At 46.5% G+C, this 17,016-nt stretch overlaps 1 protein-coding gene and 1 pseudogene across 1 annotated transcript; both read right to left on the reverse strand.

Moving 5' to 3' along the window:
- Nucleotides 1-8,492: 8,492 nt before the first annotated feature.
- Nucleotides 8,493-9,722, reverse strand: LOC146191786 (uncharacterized). The gene has a single exon (XM_084602290.1). It carries the CDS (start codon nucleotides 9,703-9,705, stop codon nucleotides 8,515-8,517), a length of 1,191 nt encoding a protein of 396 aa, XP_084458416.1. The 5' UTR covers nucleotides 9,706-9,722; the 3' UTR covers nucleotides 8,493-8,514.
- A 7-nt stretch (nucleotides 9,723-9,729) lies between these two features.
- Nucleotides 9,730-12,571, reverse strand: LOC146191787 (uncharacterized; annotated as a pseudogene).
- Nucleotides 12,572-17,016: the final 4,445 nt, after the last annotated feature.

Raw genomic sequence — 17,016 nt, forward strand, 5'->3', positions numbered from 1 at the left:
CTGCGCTAACCAGGGTGATTTTGTGCTTGGCGAACTTGTGTGTCAATTGCGGATAACTAGAGATGATGGACGAGCTCCCAGAGCCGCTCGAGCTCGTAAAAGATGAGCTCGCGTCAAAAGGGCACGGATCAGTGTATCTATCGCGCGAACCTGGCAAACGAGGCAGCCGTCAACTAACGGCTGGAAGCCTACAGCGTCGAAACCTACACGTCTTGCATCGTGCAAAAGGTTCAAAAGAATGGAGAAAGGTACGTACCGTCTTTGCCAATAGTAACCAGGCTGCAGGGTTTGCTCCTAAGCTCTGTAGTGCAGCGTTTATGGAAAATCTCAAATTCTTATTCGCTTGTACAGGAAGAAACCCACTCATCCTTATCTGTGGAGACTATTTTGTGCATTTTGTAATAGATTAAGGGGTTTAAACACGCCTGAGAAGCAAAGCCTGCAGCCTGGTTACTTTTGGCAAAGATGGTACATTGCCGATCAGCCCGTATTGCTCTTGGCAATATATTTCAATCATTGCCAAATAATTTATACTCGGCTAGTGCTATATGTGGGTTGAATTTTAGTCAATTTAATAAAAAGCGGAGCTACATTTCTCGCTTATACTCGAGTCGAAAGTACACAAGTGCAATATATAAGGCGATAGTTTCCATGCAGACCTATGCAGTTAGCTGGCAAGCGCGAGAGGAGACTTTTGAAGGAAGTCATCACCTCGAAGCTAAATGACTAATTGTAGAAATGATGACAAAAAGTGCTAGTCACATGCCGTCAATCTGATAACTTTCCCTTGTAAACATTCGTAAAATCAGTTTACAAAACAAAAAAATCTTAGCCAAAGAACTTATACTCAGTGCACATCCAGTGAATATCTGCCGCAAATGTTAATAATATATCATTATAGTATACATTATAATGTCCACGTTGAAGAGAGTAGAAAGTGGACATGTACCGAATAGCCACATATGCCCACACATCTCTTGATGATGTAATAAATGATACTCTGCAGATATGTAGCCATCTTTTTAGGGGTTGTGAGCTGTGTAGTAAGAGTTCGGCACTTTATAATAGAGCAAGCAGAGCAATTGCTGAAAAATGCCAAAGAAGATAATTGTTTATCCAAGGTAAAAATTTTATACTAGTTTCTTGCTGGGACCGTACTAGTTCCAGTAGTACCGGTTTATTAACACATTCCCCATAGCCACTGGAATCGGTAGCGGCTGGGTCTCCCTGCAGAAAGGTCGGTTGGGTGCATTGGTTCTGGTGGGCCTGTTGACCTATGAAAATCTTGGCGCAGCAGCTGCCTAGGGCCGCACTATCAAAACAAAAACGAGGTTTCATAAGTATGAATCATACTTTATTATTTTCCATGTCTACAAAAGTTCTGAAATCTGCATGGACACTTTTGTCTTGCTGTCTGGTACTGCTGCAGGTGTTCCAGCTTCAATCAGATGTTGCAGTGAAGCTAGCTGCACAGAAACAGTTTTTCAGAAAAACATGCTAGCAACACCACACTACATTAATTTAAATATCAACAATTTGGAAAGCAGCCATTCAAGAACAATGCATTTGGATTACGTTTGTGTACCTGCATCGCCAAGGGCTTAGATTACTTCCAACCAAAGCCATCATCTCAGCTTTTAGACATTAGCTGATGGCCTGATACCCTGCCAATTTAGCAGTCAAACCATTCCATATGTGGCACACCACAAATTGTTAGTGCTGTGCTTCGCATGCCTATACAGCTGCTTACAGTGTGATCAATCATGTTTCTGTCTAGTTTGAGCTTTTTCAGAATCAGTGCGTGGCGAGCCTGTGTATGCATTTGGACCAGAATATGTGAGTTAAAGTGTGTAGCTGCCCGGTGTATGTGTGCAGTAACAACTGGTGCATGTGGAGAACATGCACTTCATGTGTTATATGTTGACTATGCGAGACGAGTGCAATCCACTGTGTGCGTGGTCTTCTCTATAACTCGAACCAATTCACTGCACTACAACATTGTCATCAACCATTTGTATCCTCATTCTCCTTTTATTTCCCTTTTCTCCCTTCTCTAGTGTGGAGCAGCACGCTAGGGTCATATTGCTGCTGGCCGAATTCTCCATCTTTCTTTTCATTGAATTATTTTCATCGCTATCTTGCTTATTCACTGTGCTTTAGGCCTCCTTGCAAACACAAATGCGGCTATTTGCAATTCAAAGTAGGTTCTTTGATGGTTGAATGGCTGCCTAGTGTCATTTGTAGAACTGAAGTCACATGCCACTTTTTCCTGCCAAAAAGCCAGTAAAACAAACTGCTTCTGCATAAATGGTTTACAATGTATTGCTTGTCGTGCATTTACTAAACAGCAAAGATATTGTTTCACCTAAATTTAGAAGCAGTGCATTTCAGTTTTGTTTAGTATAGTGCCCCAAATTGACTTAGGCTCTGCAGGATTCTGTAGTGTAGGTCTCTGGCTCATTTTGGACCAATGATTTTAACATGCATTGACATCACACAGTAAATGGGTGCCTTACATTTTTCTCTATCAAAACATGGTCGCTAGCTGGGATCGAACTTAGATTCCTCAAATTTAAATGCCTAAAACTGGTTGTTTCATACTATTTCCTAGACGACTTTCATCGGGGTAGCCTTGTAGTACCTAATTTACTATGAACACACTTGTGGCACATGATGATGACATTAACAAGCGTTTCTTGAAATGTTGGATTGCTAGCTGACCCGTGTGCAAGCCATAAGGGAGTGATGTCAAAATACTCTGGTTCTCGCCTCTTCAAGTGGTGCTATAATTTGTGAGCTTAATCCTTTAAATTTGTAGCAATGCTTCCTTCTTCAAAAAGATTGGTAGACATAATGGTGCAAGTACAACATGCCACCTAATTCAGAAGCTTTTGAAGCGGCTGTAAGATAGTTTGGAATTCAAGTTAGCCAAAGTCACTTTGAGATGTATACAAGGAATAAACAGTTGTTGTGAAAGCCAGCACTTACTTATTTGACTCAATATTGAACTGCACCATTCTGCGTAAGCATGTTATGAGGTGCCCACGACTTCAAAAATAAACACTCTTGTTTCTTCTTGCCATGACACTTGAGAAGAATACCAATCACATACATAAAGAGTTACAAAAAACAAATTACACAGCATGCTATGCCACTGCCTCTGCTTAACAGGTGCAGTTACGTTAGCTACTGCGCTCAACAAATGCCTATTCAACGCAGTGCTCTCAAACAAGCGTGAGCACTTTAAGAGGGTGGAAATTCTGGCTGGTTGTTGCATGATCTGTGGCTAAAAACAGCGCTAACACGAGACGAAGCAGACGAAACAGCGTCGTGTACCCTCTGCTTCGTCTCGTGTCAGCGCTGTTTTTAGCCACAGAAATGTGAGTACTTGGTTATCGAGTTCACCTAATATCCCACTACTTTCAGAATCAATAGTTTGACGTCGCCAGATTATGAGCTTCAGAAAAGGGCGGTTGCCGCTATGACCAGGGCGCCGTAATTAACAAAACGAGAGCATGTTTCCATTTCAAGGATTATCACCGTTAATTTCAGAAAACTGGCTTCGCTGTCCCAGCATGTTGCCATATAGAAACATTTCCGTATTTAAATGGCGGAAACTGGAAAAAAAAAATCCTGAGTGCAAACAGCTGCTATCAAGGTAGCATAAAATGAGAGGTGGCCTTTGAGATGTAATTTAGCATCGATAGTAGTCTACATACGCCCTTGGGTAGGCCAGTAGCTTTAGCATCCTTAGCAAAGAGCCCCTCGAGCAGCGACGCAGCATCACAGCAAATGTTTCACAAATACACCACGTAACCACGTTTTTTTGCTCTTTTTGCCCCCTTTTTAGCTCCCATATTCCAGCGGTGCTTATCCAAATATTACAGTGCTACTAACCAAGGCACTTTCAGCGACTAGTGGCTCCAAGGCGAGCATCCAACGGCGCTGCGCAACTTTTTTGGAATCGACGCACTTGCACATCCAGCACCAGCACAGTCGGCATCCAGCATGCTTAGGCAGCAAAAGTTCAGCAGTCGTGGCTTCACAAAATCGCTTGCTGTCAGAGTCAAACACCAGACTTCGAGATGACAGCCAAAACACTTGTTTCGAACTGCAAGCATCACAGTATCTAGCATCCAAATGGCACGGCTTGGGCCACTGCGTTTATAAAGCCTCAAAACTGCGGCCGCAGCACCCCTTAAGCCACAGGCAATACCACTAAGCCATGGTAGAAGGATACGCGCTTGTCTGGCTAACCAACGCCACAACGCCAGCGTCGGCGAAGCAACGTCGCACGCGTGTGCGCCGCCATCTTTCTTTGGCGTAAAAAAATAGAAACAAGCAAAAAACAACTTAAAGAAAATGACGTCGGGTCACTTGCTTGTGCGTCAGAGCGTCGTCTGCTCGAGTGCTCCTACGGGATATGGTTTGTCAATACGCGCCCAGGCCAGCGCCTCCTCGCCTGGGAAAAGGAGCGGAGAACAATGGGAGCCGGCCGTCGACGCTAGTATGGCATTTTGCCGCCACGCGCCGCCACCAGAGTAGAATCAAGGTCGCTCCGGCGCGAGCGCTGGCGCTCATGGATACACCAGCCGCGGCTACGTTTCCAGCTATTCGGTCGCTGATTTTTCGACGGCAGTCGTGTTTTATCAAGTACGATCAAAACGTTTTTTTGAAAAGGAACCCTGAAGCACTTGTCGCGCTTTGCAAACGAGCCCATTTTAGACATGTGTCGTACTCTGCTACTGCTGTGCAATGCGCTCGCGCGTCGTCTGCTGCGCCGATGTGAAAGCGCGCGCCTATTCAAATGTAGGCTTCTAAAATTGTTCTATCAGTGTTAGGTGCCCAATCCAGCGTTCATTCCTTAACGTTTTTGAGAGTTAGAATTGTCACCAGTGAACGGAAGTCATAGTTGGCACCAGAAAATGCGCATATGTGCCGTGTTTTTTCATCATTTGAGAATTTAAAGCAGGTTAAATTGTGATGGTAAAAAACAGCGCGCCCTGCCACGTACTTCCTGCAACACTAGCCTTTGTGTGCGTACAGACGCCGCATGAAATGACACATGCACAGTGAAAAATAGAAATGATACATACAAAGCACAAATACGCCCTAAAAAAAATTGTTGCGTGCGAAAAATGCGTCCTGCCGTCATTGCTGTCAGTTACGTAACGATCTACATGCAGATATTACTGCACAAAGAGGATTTTTTTTTTTTAAGAATACTGAATTGTGAGTCAAAACAGCTTTATATAAAAAAGAAATATATATATATATATATATATATATATATATATATATATATATGTGTGTGTGTGTGTGTGTGTGTGTGTGTGTGTGTGTGTGTGTGTGTGTGTGTGTGTGTGTGTGTGTGTGTGTGTGTGTGTGTGTGTGTGTGTGCGCGCGTGTGTGTGTGCGTGTGTGTGTGCGTGTGTGTGTGCGTGTGTGCGTGCGTGCGTGTGTGTGTGTGTGCGTGCGTGCGTGTGCGTGCGTGCGTGCGTGCGTGTGTGTGTGTGTGTGTGTACACACACATACATCCGAAAAAAGAGATGATCGAGGAGAAGTCGACCTATTTCATTTCATTTATTAACCTTAAAGGCCCCTTTCGGGGTATTACATAAGGGGTGGGGTAGACAATCATAAAATATTGCACTTTTTTTTTTTTTTTTTTTTACAGATTTTCACGTGATAAACACATTTCAATGTTGGCACTGAAGGATGATGGACAGGTGATGGTAACGACGGAGTGGGATAGGCCGTTCCAGTCTGACGCGGCTCGTGGAAAGAAGGAAGACGAAAAGGTTACGGTACGGGCGCGTGGACGAGCGACTTGAAGTGAGTGGCCGGTGCGATGGGAAATGCGTGGCGGAGGTGCGCAGATGTATGGTTCTTGGCGGAGTGAGCTGTAGTAGAATTTGTGGAAAAGGGATAGGGTGGCGATGCGACGACGGAAAGAAAGACTTCGTATATTAGACTGCGATTTCAAGGATGATACACTGACTTCGTATGAATACTGCGAGTGAATGAAACGAGCTGCGCGATTTTGGATGGCTTCAAGTGCATCGATGAGGTATCCTTGATGGGGGCTCCAAATGGGGGACGCGTATTCAAGTTTAGGTCTTCGAGTAATCTTACATCTGTAGGTGCATGACGTAAATGGCGCTTGAGGAATCCTAAGGTTTTATTCGCATATGATATTATGTTAGTAACGTGTTCGCGCCAAGATAAGTCATGACTCAATATGACACCCAGGTATTTATATGAGTGGATGAGCTCTATTGAAGTATTAGCAAGCCTGTAAGAGAAAGAAAAGGGTTGATGTTTGCGGTGAAACGAAATGAGTTTGCATTTGTTTGGGTTAAGGGTCATTAGCCAATCATCGCACCATTTTTTAACGTGGTTAAGATCATCCTGAAGGGCATTTTGGTCGGAGATGTTATTTATTGAGCGGTAGATTACGCAGTCGTCAGCAAATAGACGGATATTACATGAGAGGAGGTCTGGTAAGTCATTTATATATATTAAAAAGAGGAGAGGGCCTAGGACAGAGCCCTGGGGTACACCTGAGGTTACAGGGACGGAATTAGAACACTGATTATTAATAGAAACTGTCTGCGAGCGGTACGCAAGGAATTCTTGGATCCATTTTAAGATGTTAGGGTGCAGGTTCAGTTGTGAAAGTTTGAGCAGTAAGCGTCGATGGGGAACTTTATCGAATGCTTTAGCAAAATCTAGAAATATGGCGTCTGTCTGAATATTCAAATCAAGGTTAGCGTGTATATCATGGAGGAATACTGCGAGTTGTGTGATGCAAGAATAGGTTTTACGAAATCCATGTTGCGCAGGGTGAAGGAAATTGTTAGTATCCAGAAAATGCATGATTTCAGAATAGATAATATGCTCCATGATTTTGCATGGTACACTAGTGAGCGAAATAGGACGATAATTTAATGGTGAGTTTTTGTTACCGGATTTGTGTACTGGAACGACCTTTCCCTTGCTCCAATCATCTGGTATTGTGCCTGTGGAAAGAGACTGAGCAAACAGTAGCGATAAATATACAGCACAAACATGCTTAATGTTCTTTAAAAGTTTAGAATTTATTTCATCAGTGCCTGCTGATGATGAAAGTTTAATTTTATCTATTACGCAGAGTATTCCATTAACAGAAATATTTGGGATAGGCATAGTGTGAGCAATGATAGTAGGTAGAGTGGGTAAGGGCAGATCAGGCTCGCTCGTGAAAACGGAAGAAAACGCAGCTGAAAAGATGTTAGCACATTCGGTATCACTAAGTGGTTCGCCTGAGTCATTATTGAGTGTAATCGAACGCGTGTTTTTAGGGTTTAAGATTTGCCAGAACTTTTTTGGGGTTGTGTTTAGGATTTTGGTCAAGTCATTATGATAGAAGGATCGCTTAGCGTTTTTAATTGCTGTTAAATACAAGTTATCGGCGGCATAATATTTATCCCATGCGCAAGTACTCGGATTCTTTCTAGCTATCCGGAATAGGCGTTTCTTCTTATTCTCAAGTTCTTTTAGGCATTTTGTGAACCACGGCTGGTGGCGATTATCATGGAATGTAGTTTTCGGGATATATTTGTCTGCGAGGAAGTTAAGCTTCTGTCGGAATACTGACCAGTTTTCCTCGAGGGATCGGCTATTAAAGGCTGCTTTATAAGATGGGAAATAGGTGCCGAGCTCGCTCCGCAATGCTTCGTAATTGCCTTTATCATATAATCGGATAGTCTTTCCCGGATTGTGGCGCGGTGTGGGAATAAAATTAAATTCTGTGTGGATGACTTTATGATCACTAATTGCCCGTAAGTAAGTAATGGACGAGCAACTTTCGGGATGACTTGTTAGTATTAAGTCTAGGATGTTTGCAGATTCATTTACTACACGCGTAGGTTCTAATACTAGCTGGGTAAGATTAAAATTAGAACAAATATCGATGAATTCATTAGTGTCAGCTCGGTTATCTACGGAATGAGCCAAGTTATTCCAGTTTATCGTCGGGTAATTGAAATCCCCGAAGAGTATAATGTGAGCATTCGGATACTGCTTAGTTAATTTAGCTAATATGATATTTAGCTGCTGGCAAAAATTGGGGGTCTTGTGCGGTGGTCTGTAGCAGACACCCAGCAGTACTGAGTGTGGTGCTGCTCGGCAAATGAGCCAAATTATTTCGAGATCGGATGAAGTGTCTATATTAGTGCATGATAAATGATTGCTCGCCGCTATCAAAACGCCTCCCCCTCGTGCGTGTTTGCGGTCTGAACGGAAGAGAGTGAAATGCGGCAGATCAGCAAGCACCTCATCATCACCAATGTTATCTGTCAGCCAAGTTTCTGTTAAAACCAGCAAGTTACTATCGGATGAAAGCACCAAGTTTGATATGAGATCCCGCTTTGGAATAAAACTGCGTATGTTAGTAAAGATTGCTTAAAACGAAAGATTAGCACGGTGACATGTTCGGGGGCGTGGCTGTTTTGAATGTTTTCGTCGTGATTGCTAGATTTCTTTTACTGTCCGCTCAGTCTCGTCGAAAAAATAGCGTTTGGGGCCTATATGGAGGGTTTTATAGCGCAAGGAAAATTTAACCTTCTTTGATTTGGCAAAGGCGACAAGTTGTTTCCTAACATCTTGAACTCGGCGGGAGAAATCCTCGCCAATGCTAAAGTCAGTGTCTTTTAGTTTGCGGCCGTTTGAGAGGATCAGTTGCTTAGTCTTAAAATGGGCAAGCTTTACAATTATGGGACGCGGACGTTCCGTACTGTGACGACCAAGACGGTGCGCACGTTCAATATCTTTACTGTCTAATGTTAAATCCAGGGTATCGGAACAATGGTGAATAATGCGTTCTTCAGATTCGACATATGTTTCGGATGGTGTAGGATCCGGAAGGCCATAAAAAATCAAATTGCACCTCCGCGAGCGGTTCTCGGCGTCATCAATTCGGTCCTCCAGATCCCGCACCAGCCTAGACGTCTCCTCTGCGGTACTCTGTACATTTTCTACGTCTGTTGACAAAGTTTCAAGTTTTTGATAATGAATTTCTAAAGCGGCAATCCGTTGAATTAAATCGCTAATAGTCTTCTCTGTTGTCGTTAGCTTGTTTTTAATGTCCTGAACGTCACTGATTAGAGTAGCCTGGCCAGAGGACAACGTCTTTAGTTCAACAAGCACCTCCGTAGTAATATCAGGCCCCGGATTCATTTCTATATCCCCAGATAACAATAGCAAGTAACGTACAATTTCCAAACATTCAATAGCGACGTCGACACAACACTGTGGGCTCGGAAGCTGCACCAGAAAGTAATTGCTAGTTTTCTTTGCATATAAAGCGTATGGTTTACTGACCTGCATTAGGAACAGAAGCGGATTAGTGGCCTGCATCTTGGTACAGCCACCAAGCCCACAGAGCGTCGCCGATGAACGCCGCTCTTTTATATTGAGTGTGTCCGATGCCGTCGTTGACGATGGGTATGTCCAAGATTTCGGGAGGGTCCAGTCTTGCAGGGATGATACTGTCAGGTTTGATGCGTTGACGGCGGTGAGTAGACGGGCATGCATATCACCGTCGTGATAATCCGGTAGATAGGATGGCGCCATTCCCACCCCAGACGGGGCGGCAAGAAGCGTGTGCGTGAAGACTGCTGCTAGCACCTGCATTAGGAACAGAAGCGGATTAGTGGCCTGCATCTTGGTACAGCCACCAAGCCCACCTATACGCCACCCTCACAGTTTCATGTACTTTCGAGAAAGGGGCTTTTTTGCAAAATGTTTAACTGCATCATACTTGTCGGTGACATTAAATGCGTAGTTGCAGAGGAGCGGACGCAAGAAAAAAACCGATATAAGGGTCATGAGCTTATGCCTGTGCTCGCCGCTGCGATCGCTCTTGCACTTTAGCAGTTTTGATGCCCAGAGAGCAGGGACGGCGTACTCGACTAATACTGTCAGTGGCTTCTGCAATGTCGAAGCTTCCTGCAGTGCGCGGTCAGCAAAAGCTCTTAATGAGTGAAGAACGAAGAGAAGCTGATCCGACGGATAGAGCAGCCCACCTCGGTCTTGACAGCGGGTGAATTTAAGGAGGGGCTGGTTGCTAGCTGGCTTTGTACACAAGCTGAGGCAGTCCTCGCAATCCATCTGCTCGCCTACAACTCGTGCAATGTAACCGCCTACATAAACTGTAGCCGAGATCTGAAGCGACGGCAGATGTTGTGGCAACATTGTAGTAGTAAGCCTCTGCAGCACCAATTTTGTCCTCGACAGCTTCGGCGCTCCTTGCACAGTCGACGTCAGGGGAGGCTCTGGAGCAGTAAAAGTTGATGCAGAATAAAGGGCATCGGCGGGTATGGGTCCCGACATTGATGCGAATTCTTTGTGGGCAATATTGGATGCTGCATTCGACGCAGCAATTCCTGTCTTCAATGGCTTTTCGAGACCTGACAGTGCAGCCCGAACGTCCAACATGTCGTTGCACCCAGACGACATTCGCAAACTACCAAACAGGGATTCAATTGGATCGCTGTTGGATTTTCGGGTCAGCATAAAAATGAACTTTTCTTCGGTGAGCAGGTATTTGACGCACGCCACTGTGCTATAGGTAGTTATTAGAATTGCCTGATAAGTTTCGTCTGTGAGAAATTCACGGGCGTGTCCAGATGATTTTTTTTTAGCCCTTCTAGATACATGGGGAAAGTTATCTCAAGCCATTCAAGAAGCGGGTCAGCACTGTCGTCGAACTGACGAGCATCCGAAAAATTGTGATGTATGTGATGCGTCGTGTTGCTGACATCATGTAGCACGAACCACCGATAAACGTTCTGCATGAACGTAATTGTTGGGCCTGCGGCTGAAAATGATAAGGCACAAGTGTGCCCAGCCTGGTCCTTGAGGTGTTCTAAGGCAGCGGTGACACTTGGCTACATGAGTTGGACTGCTCTTGCCACGTTCATTTTTTCTATGTTCGTCGGATATACGTGCTTCCTGCTCAGATACCGAACAGGTTTTACTGACAGGCCCTTCTGCAGCTCGTAGAGGTTCTTTACGTGAGAAGCAGACATTTCGCCTCTCCGGCCGAGGTCGCGCGACAGAAACTGTGACCTCACATTATTCCAGCACGTGGCACGGGTCAAAGCTAAGGAAAAAAAGCCTGTTGCGGTCACAGGGGTGTTCGATACGGTACGTGAGCAGGCCATTCCCTAGCAGTTTCATGCAGTTCACGTTCACCTTATGGTTGTCTGACGAACTATCCGGCTAGACGAACAATCCTGAACCCACAGGCTTCAACTTTTTCCATTACAGAAATTAGCAACCTGTGAAGTTGAAGCCCAGTTAGACCTCTTGTAAAATAATAAGCGACTGGAATTCGAAATTTTGTTGACAGTCCACTGATGACAAAGCACAGGAGTGAATTAGCTAAGACAAGGTCGCCACTTTGCTCTTCCGGACCAATGTCAACTTGCCCAACAAAGCAGTCACGTTGCTTGTGGTATTGTAGTTTGTCTTTTATCCTCATCTCGTCAACAATCAGTGAACAGACCTTTGACTGAGGTTTATCCAAATTTTGGGCTTCAGATATCAGTCGAGTTTCTACTAGTTTGCTGAAGCCTGTCTCCCCACTTGTAGTTCCAATGTAGTTGGTTAAGGTCTTTCGGTCTGGTAGCTTCAACAGCGTTTCCCCTCGAATGTGTTCATAGGCTTTTGTGGACAAATGCCTCAGTACCACACAACGTCGAGTGGTTTCTTCAGACCAGGAAGGCCTCTCTTTTTTTTTTTTTTTTTTCAAATTGCTAATCTGATCCATGAGAAACAAAGCTGAAGCCTCCCTTTGTGCTGCTCGTTCTCTAATGTAAGAGATATCTGCTGTTAAGGAATCCTCACACAGCTTTTTGAGCTCCGCCTTATGCCTGTCAACGGTCTGCTGCAGTCTTAGTATCTGACTCCGCAGGTCTCTTTCCTCTTCCAATTGGCCTTTTCGGTAGCGAGCAAAGTAGAGGCTGAACTGCTGTCAACCTGGACGCTTTTGTCGCATGTAGCAGTATGATCAGCCTTGGGCACACATTCATTCGCGCACTGCATTTCAACAGCTTGGCGGTCTGTTCCGTCGGCAGTGCTTGTAGCGTCCATCGGCTCCAATTCATCAACTTCGGAACCTGGTGCTGTCAGAGTTGTACATGGCAGCGCTCGCGAGGCAGCGTTGTCACTGTTGCAAGCATTCGTTACCCGTTCATTCGCCGCACGGTCACGCTTAGTAATACAGGCCGTGCTCCTTTCAGCTGTTGTCTTGGGCTGCAAATGTGAAGGGTAGTCTTCAAAGACTGACGTCACAGCATCCCTCTTGAGCCGCCGCTTTTTTTCCTTCTATGAAGTCTTCAGCTCTGAAATGGCGGCTGCATACTCGAGTGTAGTTTGATGTCGTATTGGGGCTCCAATTATCCCGCCGAATTACTGCAAGCCACTTTTCTCGTATATCGGTGGCGGCTGGTATTTCATGGAAGGACAGCCCGGCAACTTTTTTCTTTCCGTTCGATGTGCACAATGGCACACAACAGTATGACATACTGAGGCATGCGGGGCACGTTCTTCAAAAAGCCTCAAAAAGAAAAGTATAAGGGGACGCTCAAATTTCACCTTAAAATTGATAGCCCCTTTAACACCTCCTCTTCATTCCGCGATATTTTTATATTTTGGTTTAGGTTGATGGGCGGAAAGAAACCTATAGGTGCAGTCGGTGGACGCGTACACTTACATCAACGACATACAATTGGAGGTACATATGTCGCAGGTTCAAATTCCTATCACAAACTAGTCTCCTATGTTGTAATAGATGGATGCTAAATGGGATCCAAATTGGTATGACAGCATTCTGACCGCTCACAAGGAACGGTTACGTCATTTCGAAACCACGTGCGTAAACCGCGAGCTCGATTCCGTAAGATTCCAAGACTTCTTATTCATTTGCTTCCTGCTGATTTTCGCATTACAACAATACCGACGCCAGCTTTTCTGCGACGTGTGCGCGTAAAACACGAATGCAAATTTCTCAATGTTAGCCTGACCGGACAGGCTGCATGCGGAACACGGGCGTGCAATAAGCCCCGAAAAAACCACGAATGTAATCAAATATAAATGTAAGCACGGTGAATGTAAGTTTCACATTTGTGGCACAATCGAACAGACAGCGTGCGGAATACGTACTTACAAAAGCTTGAGAAAAGCGCGAATGCAGCCAAACATGAACGCATACACGGTGAGCAAGCTTCGTAATGCGCGCGGCCGATCTCCGCCGGGACTGGCCGGGTATTATTTAGGCATTCTACTCATACAGCGTCGCCCCGCGGCAGCTCCGAGCGGCGGCGGCGCCAGCGCCCGACGGCCTGAGGAGAGCGTTCTCCTAGGCAGGAGGCGCTGCCCATGCTTAAGGAGTCCCCCACTATGGCGTCCCTGATAGCATGAGTTTCTTTCGGACATTAAACCCCAATAAACGAAACCAAGTTGTACAGCGAGCAGATCATATTAGAGCGCAGCTCTTTGGCGCCCGTTCCTGGGTTTCGCGTCGGCCTCGATCGTAACCAGCTCCGCCCCCCTTTCATCTCCCCAGTTCGAACCGGCGCTTCTGATTGATTTATAGGAAGGGAAAGGCGCAGTAACTGGCTCACTTGTTTTCTGTGGACACCTCAACCGCGCCGTAAAGGAAGGGAGGAAGGTGGTAGTGAAAGTGGAAAGAAAGAGTAGCCGTAGTGGAGGGCTACGGAGTAATTTCGACCACCTGGGGATTTTTAACGTGCGCTGACATCGCACAGCACACGGACACCTCTTCGTTTCGCCTCCCTCGAAACGCAGCCGCCGAGGTCGGGTTCGAACCCGGGTATACTCGGGCACAGTAGTCGGGCGTCTTACCACTGCACCACCCTGGCGGGGCAGCCGGCGCTCCGGCAACCGGAGCCTCGCAGGAAGAGGAGGGGGGGAGGGGTCGCCGGAGGCAGGGCTAGCAGCGACTCACTGATGCCGCTGCCGCCGCTAGCGTGACAAGACAACGTGACTGCGTAGAAAAAACCTGATTGATTTATAGGCTCCCCCCTATTCCTGCGTGGCGGCGAGAGTGCTCTCCGGTTGCCGAAACGCGGGCTATCAGCGGATCACGGTGCGCGCATCCCGTTCTCACTCGCTAGCTGCATCAGTCAGTCGCTGCTACCTGTTCGTCGCGCAACGTTCCTATAGGCGTGCACGTGCTGCTTCCACCAACCTCCCGATAACTCAATTGCTCCCTTAATTTCTCCGACCACAAAGCTTCTTTCATGACAGCCAAGAACTGTTAGTGGAGTGTTTCTTGAAGGAATACGTGTGAAAAATTAAAAAATGTTGTCTGTAATTGTACACGTGTCTTGCTCGAAATCTTTGCCTCAATCTATCGAAAAGGTGAAACAGCTGATCAGTTCAGTCGTTCAGTCGTGTCCGACTCTTCGTGACCCTATAGACCATATCACGCCACGCTTTCCTGTCTCTCACTATCTTCCTAACATCACATAACTTCATCTGCAGCGCCTCGAGGATGCCATCTAACCATCGCTTTCGCTGCCTATCCCTTCTCCGGTGACCCTCAACCTTTCCCAACATCAAATCTTTCTCCAGCGACTCCTCTCTTCTCATCAGATGACCAAAGTAGCTGAGATTTAACTTTAGAATTTGACCCTCCAATGAGCAGACAGGGTTTACGGTCGACAATATCCACTGATTTGATCTTCTGGCCGTCCAAGGAACTCTCAAGATTCTTCGCCAGCACCACAATTCAAACGCGTCAATTCTTCGGCGGTCAGCCTTCTTCCCAGTCCAACTCTCGCATCCATGCATCACAACTGGAAAGACCATAGCACGAGTTATACGGATTTTGGTTGGCAGTGTGATGTCTCTGCTCTTTACTAGGCGGTCAAGGCTAGCCATGGCTCTCTTTCCCAGAAGCAGGCGTCTCCTAATTTCTTGGCTGCAGTCTCCTTCCGAGGTAATCTTGGAGCCCAAGAAGAGAAAATCTGTCACAGCTTCCACTTCTTGTCCTTTGATGCTCCAGAACTTGATGGGGCAAGACGCCATGATCTCTGTCTTTTTAATGTTCAGTTTAAGCCCAAACTTCTCACTCTCGTACGCGCATCAGAAGTCTCTTGAGTTCCCCTTCACTTTCTGCTATTAAAGTGGCATCATCCGCATATCTAAGGTTGTTGATACGTTTTCCAGCAATCTTCACTCCAGCTGAAGGCCCATAGGTGAGTACAGGTAAGATGCAACTATTGTATATTTTCCTCTTGAGCGATACCGGTAGGCTGCTAGTCATAATCTGCGAGTGCTTGCCAAATGCGTTTCATCCCAATCTTATTATCCTTGTTATTTCCCTTCCATAAACTGCTGTTCCTTCCCGAGGCTGTTGAACATTACTTTAGTCTTCTGCATATTAATTTTCATGCTTACTGTTCTACATTTCTTGTCTAGGTCATTAACCATTCGTTGCATTTAGTTCCCTGGGCAGTGGGAAATGTGATCGGCGAATCGCAGATAAGTATACTCCATGAACCCTGATGCCTAACTGTCCCATATCACTACTTACTACTACTAACCCATCCCTTACCTTCCTCTATCTTCTCCATGCTCACTGTCAACCCCTTTCTCAAGAACATTCAAGCCGCCCGCCGATCTGCCCGCGCCTCTATATACTTTCTAGCGTCAGTGCGGCACACGGTCCGACGCTGTGTATCTTGATGCGGCACAATACCTTTCGCACCGCGCTTACGCCCTGGCCACTGTTTCTTTTTTCACTTACCCCCGTCCCTGCCGCCACCATCCCTGCACTCACTTCCACTGTCACAGAGGAAGCAGCCATTGCCATAGCCCGTCGAATCTCTTCCCCTGCGCTCAGCATCCTTGAGGACTCATTCCCCCTTATCCAACATCTGGGTTCTGGCTCACGCGGGGCAGCACCCTGAAAATGAGGCTGCAAATTCCATCTATGGCGAGATGACCGACCGAGCTGGCCCCTTCCACTCTGGGATGTACACGCGTGACTCCCATCTCGTGCACCTTCCATGACATCCCCCTTCATCGCTGCAACTCCCGCTTATCCCTCCCTCCCCCCAAAATTCCCTGTCTAAGCTCCAAAAAAGCGCGCGATGCCATTTATAGACCCACACTATCCACTCCCCTGCACGCCTTGACCTTATTCACCTCGGTGCCTTCTCACCCGAATGCACGCTCTGTAGCCATCCCCGAGCAGGCTATACTCCCATTCTTTATTCATGTTTGGCGCATCCCCCCGTCTCCTGGCATCTAAACAGTCCGAAGTTGTGTGTGTGTGTGTGTGGGGGGGGGGGGGGGGGGGGCTGCTTTGGAGAGCTCGGAGCCGCATGTTGAACAATGGCTCACGACGTGGGCAGTGGAAATCATCGCCAGGCATGACCTGGAGGCCACGACCAGCTGTTGGAAGGCCACCCACGGAAGGGCGGCATCATAATTTTAAGTTGTTTTTGGCCGTTACTAAATAAAGGTTTCGCCGCCACCACCTGTGCCAAGTCTGAACTGCTACTCCAACCGACCCCGAACCACAACAGAAAAGAAAACCCCTCCGTACACGTCGAGGTCAATGGTTTACCAGTGTTGTACAAAGGATACGCATCCTAGGCTTGTTCTTACAGAACAATGGGCGTAACACGGAGCCCGTCTTCAAACTATCACTACACCACCGAACCATCCGGCTGATTAGAAGGATAGCCAACAATCACCGAGGCATGCATGAACATGGCCTCAGGCGGCTGGTGCAGGCTTTCGCGATTAGTCGGATGGTTTCTTCCATTCCCTACCTCTACCTCACAAAGGCGGAGGAGAAGGTAGATGCCCTAATAAGTAGGCAGGCAAGTCAGCCTCAAATCTCCCACAAAGAGTTGCCACCCCCATCTCCTCCGCATGCATGGGAGCACATACCCTACAACACCTAACTGATGTTCCCCGCGCGACTCGCATACA

Source organism: Amblyomma maculatum, chromosome 4 (genome assembly GCF_055883805.1).
Source record: "Amblyomma maculatum isolate TAMU_Amacu chromosome 4, ASM5588380v1, whole genome shotgun sequence".
Lineage (NCBI taxonomy): Eukaryota > Metazoa > Arthropoda > Arachnida > Ixodida > Ixodidae > Amblyomma > Amblyomma maculatum.

Excerpts from the sequence above, each read along its gene's own strand:
- LOC146191786 (XM_084602290.1), bottom strand. The coding sequence starts at position 9,705 with ATGCAGGCCACTAATCCGCTTCTGTTCCTAATGCAGGTGCTAGCAGCA.